Genomic DNA, 7,500 nt, shown 5'->3' on the forward strand with positions numbered 1-7,500 from the left:
ATGCAATGACACGCACTAATGTGTGATTATGTACGTGTCAGTGAGGGTTAATGTATGCATGGATGGAGGGTGTGTGTGCGTGTGTGTGTGCGTGTGTGTGTGTGTAGAGTCCTCTTCCAGTAAATGTGTCTGCAGAGGCTGACAAGGCGTTTCCAGGAAGTGCTGACATTAAATGGCCACTGTCCGTTGTGTGTGTGTGTGTGTGTGTGTGTGTTTGGTGGTGGGTTGATAGGTGGGTTCGTTTGTGTGTATGTCCAAAGTGCATACAGTATATTCATGTAAATGTAAATGAATGTGTCTCTCTAGGTGTTGTTTTGTCCCATTAAAATACAAATAATATATATTTTTGGAAAGGTCTTCTTTGTTGGATTCAGGTTTTGGAGATTGAAAGTGAGTGAAGTAGACAGAAAACAGAGACACAGAGGAAATGAACCAGGTTTGAGTGCAAGTTAAAGAGTTTTATTTAATCTGGGTCGATTTCCTCAGAACAGTTATCAAATAAAGTTGTCAAAAAGTGTGCCTTAACAATCGTACATGCTGCTGCTGCTGCTGCTGATGAATATTTAACAAATAGATCCTGGGCTTCAGAGAGTTTCTGTGTCTGAACCTTTTGCATTAATGCGGGTCAGAAAAAAATGATCCGACTTGATTAACTGTGATGGAGAGCAGAGAAAATGAGAAGTGAGGGAGGAGACGGGGTGAAATAAAGGAGGTGAGAGAAAGAGAGAAATGGATGATACTGAAACAGGTAAAGAGGAAGAGTTGGAGGTGGAAGAGAATGATTGAGAAGGTGAAACAGGAGGTGATCACAGACGGAGGCGACATAAAGAAAAAAAGGAGGTGGGGGGGGGGGGGGAGGAGGAATGGATGGGTCGGCCATGACAGCTCAGACAATTTGTGACTCAGAGACGCACTGTAATCATCCTGTGTGTCTGAGTGTGTGTCTGTTTTAATTCGAGATATCATATGAGGTCTGACAGACAGACTGACAGACAGTAACACACACACTAACTGTCATAAACACTGTGTGTGTGTGTGTGTGTGTGTGTGTGTGTGTGTGTGTGTGTGTGTGTGTGTGTGTGTGTGTGTGTGTGTGTGTGTGTGTGTGTGTGTGTGTGTGTGTGTGTGTGTGTGTGTGTGTGTGTGTGTGTGTGTGTGTGTGTGTGTGTGTGTGTGTGTCTCTCTGTTTTTTCTGTTCATTTATTGGTTGCTGTGCTGCTTTTGTGTCAGGTTGTGTTTGACAGTTCAAATCAGTCGACTAGAGAAACTGGATATCTGTGTCTGCATTTTGAGTTTCAGATTAGTTGTGATACAAAACCGTTTTTAACACAACATGTGAGGCAGAAACAGAGATGGGATCATTACATATTTCAGAGTTCAGCAGAGTTACGTCATTGTTTACAGTCCTCTCAGCACCGTCAATACATTAAGTGCACATTCTCTCAAATCTTAACAAAGAGTGATTCCTGTCAAGAAAGACGATGAAGATGAAAACAATCAGTTCAAAGTCGAGTCCAGTCAGAAATATGTTGTTAATAACAGTTAATGCTGTGTGGATAGCAACAGATTAGACATTCATAGTATTTGCCTTTTGCTACAAGGCACTTTAAAAATCAAGGCACTGGTCTCTTAAGGCCATTTTAGATCTGTAATTATTAACTCCTTTACTTCTGATTGCACATGTTTTAATTGATTTTGTTTTTAATACTTTTTATTATTTGTTTGTTGGTTTTTAAATGATTTTGTTTATCTATGATGTGTATATATGTGTGTATGTATACATTATATGCTTATGTGTGTATGTGTACATATATATGTTTATGTATGTTTGTTATTTTTCATTGTTTATCCTGCTCGACCTCATTGTAAATGAGTGCTATGCTCTCAATGATTTTCGAGTGTAAATAAAGACATGATTTCCTCAAGGTGGAGGTTCAATGATGCAAAGTGGGATCATGATCTTTCTGCGATCAATTATTCTGAATGGCTGACGAATAGCTGGTCCCCTTGTGGCACGCCTTCGGCCACAGCTCATGCTGCTGAACTTGCTGCACATGCCTCTGACTTGGGGCACATACTGTTGCTTCCCAGGTGGCATACCACTTTTCAATCATGATGTGTGTCTAATGTATTCCTTTGAACTGTGATGACTGAAGTGCTTGGAGGCTAACAATCCTCTGCTGCTCTGTTTTTAATAAGTTAAGGAAGTGACACAAACATATCTGCAGGTCTAGCATCAGTGACACCTTGTTAGGGAGAAATGACTGTTTCTTTGTTTTAGAACAAAGTTTCTGTGTTGTTTGGAAAACCCTCTGACTCTCACTTTACTCATCCTCGGGTGATCGGTGTTAGAAGATTAATTGTTGTTTGTTCTGTGTGTGTGTGTGTGTGTGTGTGTGTGTGTGTGTGTGTGTGTGTGTGTGTGTGTGAGTCTGTATGTGTGTGTGTGTCATGTTGCAGACTGTGTGGGTTTGTTTGATAACAGGTCTCTGCAGAAACTGACAGCAGTGTCTGAAATATGAGACCTCTTCTCTTCACAGTGTGTGTCTGTGTGTAGATGAGTTTAATGTGTGTGTTTCTTTGTGTGCTTGTGTGTGTGTGTGTGTGTGTGTGTGTGTGTGTGTGTGTGTGTTACAGATTGACAATCAGTTATAACGGACTACTCTGAAATAACACATTTCAGGTTTGAAGTAGTTTTTAGGCTGTGATTCAGTTTCAGTGATTGTGTGTTTGTGTGTGTGTGTTTGTTTGTGTTCATGTGTGTGGGTGTGTCGTGGGGGATGTTTGTTTGTTGTGTGTGTGTGTGTGTGTGTGTGTGTGTGTGTGTGTGTGTGTGTGTGTGTGTGTGTGTGTGTGTGACTGTGTAAAGATAAATACATGTGTGTGACGTCTGTTTTTCACATCAACACACAACAGAGATGCCTCCACTTCACTGTAAACTGTCAGTGTCTGTTTGTGTGGCAATTAACACACACACACACACACACACACACACACACACACAACCTTTGCACAAGTGGCCGAGGTGTCAGGTGTGTGTGTGTATTTTGTTTTTTTAATTCTCGATGGCATGTTGTATATTGTTTGTCTGTTAAGACCTTTGGTCAAGTTCCATGTGTGGTGTTTTTCTGTGTGTGTGTGTGTGTGTGTGTGTGTGTGTGTGTGTGTGTGTGTGTGTGTGTGTGTGTGTGTGTGTGTGTGTGTGTGTGTGTGTGTGTGTGTGTGTGTGTGTGTGTGTGTGTGTGTGTGTGTGTGTGTGTGTGTGTGTGTGTGTGTGTGTGTATGTGACTGTTTCCCACTTCCTCATCTGACTCACCTGGTGACATCATGCTGTGACATCACAGTTTCACGGAGGCAGGGTTGGTCAAAAGGCCGACGCGCTCACACTCTCTCAGTCCTTCTCCCCTCTCTGTTACTCTGAGCGGATCAAACTTTTAGTCCTTGTTTTTTTACTTCAGTTTGTTTCTTTAGTTTTTGGATTAATCTGTGAAGATGTTTGTCTGCCTCTGCTGAGGTAAGATCTACCTAGCTGCTTTGTGACGGGCGTCACTGGTTTCAAGTGTTTTAAGAGAAAAGATTTGATTTCTGAGGCTGATGTGTGTTATGTGTAATGTTTTTTTTACATCTTGTCCTGCCTCCTGAGACCCCCTACTCGCTGACTCTGACAGTTAAAGTGTCACGCTGTGAGGGCCAAGATTGAAGTTGCAGCCTTTCCTGAAATTTTCTGAACATTTTCAGGAGTGCGTATGTGAGAGAAGCCTTCTTAAAGATGCTTATTAAGTTGGATTATGGGAAATGTAGGATCCAGTGTTTACTGAAAATTATCCATAAGGACTAAAGACTAAGGACATTTTTTGCTCTGCTTCAAAGTTTTTGCTCCATGGTTGGATGTGACTAAGAATTTAAATAGTCTTGAAAAATGTTTGTTTTCTCGTCTTGTAAAGACATCAATTTATTCTCTGACCAGATGCAACTTCCTCATCAGCATCCCAACATCTAAATTTCACCTGGCGCTTCAACTCAAGGAGTAGTAGACCTTTAAGTGAGTCTAGATCGGGGTCAGTTCCCACCACAGACTAACTGCATCAGAATGAACTAGTGTCTTGACTTCCTCTAACGTTTGCTGTTTTCACCTGCGTACAACTGATTCATTTTGAATTTTCAGACCTTGACTGAACAATACCAAAAATCCCTAGGTCTCAGGTGTTCACTGTTTCTCTGGAAATGTACCAACTCTGTGAAAAGTGGTCCTTTGAAGCAGTGTTTGTTTTGCTGTGGACGGAGAGGAAATATCATTATACTATACTCATGTTTGATTTTACTGGAAGACAGCAGAGAGGAGCAGAGCTGCACTTCTGAGTGGTGCATCATGGGAAAGTTTTTAGCTCTTGATTGATTTTTTTATTTTAGTCATGGTGAATAATTTAGTTGGCTTTATTTATGACTGGAGTATAATGTACCCAAGGCAGTCTGATCTAAAACACAGCTCTGATCAGAGAGACGTTTTCCTCACAGTGTTTCTGTGATGAAAAAACACCTGCAGGGATCTCGCTCTGTCACGAGTCACCACTGTGTGCTGTCACATCCAATATTCACAGACTCTTTGTGAGGATTAATAGATCAATGATGAACTATCAGCATCCCAAGTGTGTCTATGTGTGTGTGTGTGTTTTAAATAATGTCTAGCTCTGACCCAGATAGACTCTCCTCGTGGGGGCATTTAGCAGAGCAGGTTAAATTGCAGCACTTTGTGTGTGTGTGTGTGTGATTGTGTGAATTTTTGCACGAGGCCATTGTGGCAAAAACCTGTCATTAACTGTCCCTCTGTTCCTCCCAGTTGTGCGTGTGCTTCAGGACCTCCTTACACAACCCAGTGTGTGTGTGTGTGTGTGTTTATATGTCCATGAGTCAGACCTAAAAGAGCAACTTTCTGCTTAACGGTCTGAGTTAGTCAGCAAAGTGTTTGTAGATCAAACAGACCACTCACTCGGTGAGCGAATGGAAACGCAGCACAGATAGCATTTATGATAAAAATAAAATCTATTTTGACTTTTGATTCCATTTGACTTTTTCACCCAACATTCAACCTTTTATGAGAGTACTATTTAAAATCTCTACTGCATTAAACGCCTTAAAAACACACTACATTTAAAATAATCTCAACCTTCATAAATCAGGCAAGTTCATTTATAAAGCAACGTTCTTACACAGAGTAATTCAAAGTGCTATACAGAGGACAGAAAGAACATTTTGTAGTTAACTAAAAGAGGTATGAAGGAGGTTAAAGAATAAAGAGTTCATAAAGATAAACACAAAAGATAAAAAAAAATATGATGAGTTAATTAAATAAAAAGGATTAAGTGTAAGTAGATAAGTAGTGATAGAACTTATGGGAAGTCAGCAGTACATATAAATGTTTGAAGTCCTGTTTTAACAGAGCTGACAGGATGAGTAAGCTTCAGGTGCTGTGGGAGTTTTCATCCACAGGTGAGGACTGCAGAGACTACACTCTGTCTCACCCTGTGGACTCTGGATGCAGCGTTCTGGATGAACTGCAGCTTTTCTGATGGATTTTTTTGTTCTGAGTTGTGAAAACAGTGTTACAAAATTCTCACCTGCTAAGTATGAAAGCAAGAACAAGTTGTCTACATTAGCCTCAATATGAGAAGTGATATCACTGCACATCGACAGTGTAGTGCACGATTTTCATGAATACATAGGAGGCTAAACACAGTATTCAAAAGGGAACTAATGTGTGCAGGCTTAAGAATCAGACATGCATGTCTTTTCTCAATTCAGTGTTTTTAATATTTTACTCCTGGTGTGTTCCTGTGCAGGAGCGGCCGGGCTGCAGCATAGCTGAAGATGTCTGATAATGGGGAGGTCGAGGACAAGCCCCCAGCTCCACCCATGAGGAACACCAGCACCATGATCGGCTCCTGCAACAAGGACCCCGCCCCCCTCAACCACGGCTCCAAGCCCCTCCCGCCAAACCCGGAGGACAAGAAGAAGAAAGACCGCTCGATCAGATTCATCCTGACCGGAGGAGGCGATAAAAGTGAGTACTGAGGTGCATGAGTGATGTCATATTTAAAAATGGCGGCTCTATGCTGCAAAGGAAGTGTTCAAACTGCTGCAGTGTTTCTAAGTCCTTGGTCACTCTGATCCAAATGACTCCAGTGGCTGAGAAGTCCTCCAAGATATCAGCTTTTTATTATGGGCTGCAGCTCGATCAATACTCCACAAACACATTTCAGTCCTCCTCAGTGTGTCTGCTTCCACTTTTCACAGCCTCCACCTGTGCATGAGAGGTGTAGTAGTGGAGTTTTTCATCAGTGTGGCCTTATTGTGTCAGAGCTGCTCTCAAACCCTGCAGCAGAAGGTAACTCACTTTCACTGCTCTGAACGTCTTTTGCATTCTGATTAGGAATAAACTGTTTATTATATGATGGGAGCGGATATCTTTGAGGATCCTTTGATATGGATATGTTAATATTGAATGTGTCTAGGTAGGAAAAACTGTCCTCAACAGGCCACCGTACAGAGGATACCTTGGCCTAAAAAAAAAAAAAAAAAAAAAAAGAATTTCAGAGTAGAAATACTAACTTTGAATCAGGGCAGTGATGAAAAAAGAAAACGCTCACTGCTCAGTAGAACTCATCTGAGGTTACATCATGAGGTATGAAAAATAGATTGAAGTGTTTGAGCTTCTCAGGGCCTCCTTGTGTATCCCTCGGGTTTTTTCACTTGGCCCTATTGTGTCACTACTGGAGGTAGACTCTTCCATAATGTCTCATAATAATAATACAGGACTGTAATTGTGAGTTTCATAGAACAATCAGTCTTATTTAAAGGCCAACTCCTTTTTCTGTTTGCGATACTTCCTACTAGAAAATCCGATTAATAAAGTTTAACAGCAGTGGTGATCGGCCAAAACGTAATACATAGAAGCTAGGCTAGCTGTTTACTCCTCTCAAATCTTGTGCTAAGCTAAGCTAAGCAGGATATGATACCCCCATAAGAAGCTGCAAAACTAAACAAGCATGTACCTGTTGATGTTTATAAAGTAGCTCATTGGATGCTTCAACACCATAGACTGTATAAAACATGGACACAGTCTCAGTGATGTCACATATTGGTTTCTGTAGCAGACTTTTGAAGCCCATCGATGCCGGTCGCCATATTAGTAATCTTGTCTCAAACTAACTTTTAGATGATCTAGTAGCAGGCAAAGAGGTGGAGCTGAGGCGGGCCTTAAGCGTCCTGACCAACAGCTACAACTCGCCCACCTGTCAGTCAGATCAGCCACGCCCCTTCTTATGAATATGAACGCTATGCTTCAGAAAATCAAAACGGATGAGTAAAAATAAAAGAACTACTATACAATGTGTGCCGTTAAAGCCTTAAGTTTTCAGAACAAAATAGTTGACTACCAGTCTGTAACAAGTAATTTCTTGCTGTTAAAATTGGCATTTTAATATGCTGTGTGTGTGGTTTCTT

At 41.2% G+C, this 7,500-nt stretch overlaps 1 protein-coding gene across 4 annotated transcripts in view; it reads left to right on the forward strand.

Annotated features, from left to right (window-relative positions):
* The window catches only part of pak1 (p21 protein (Cdc42/Rac)-activated kinase 1), a 60,984-nt gene that overhangs the window by 32,537 nt on the left and 20,947 nt on the right, over positions 1-7,500 (forward strand). For 3 of the 4 annotated variants that reach the window (XM_061047195.1, XM_061047193.1, XM_061047196.1), the window contains one exon: positions 5,838-6,058. In XM_061047195.1, coding sequence (XP_060903178.1) covers positions 5,866-6,058 — 193 coding nt within the window. In that variant the 5' untranslated portion in view covers positions 5,838-5,865. Of the gene's footprint in view, positions 1-3,317; positions 3,515-5,837; positions 6,059-7,500 lie in introns of those variants that run through there. The other variant, XM_061047194.1, reaches the window with a different exon arrangement.

The sequence above is a fragment of the Labrus mixtus genome, chromosome 9 (genome assembly GCF_963584025.1).
Source record: "Labrus mixtus chromosome 9, fLabMix1.1, whole genome shotgun sequence".
Taxonomy (NCBI): Eukaryota; Metazoa; Chordata; class Actinopteri; order Labriformes; family Labridae; genus Labrus; species Labrus mixtus.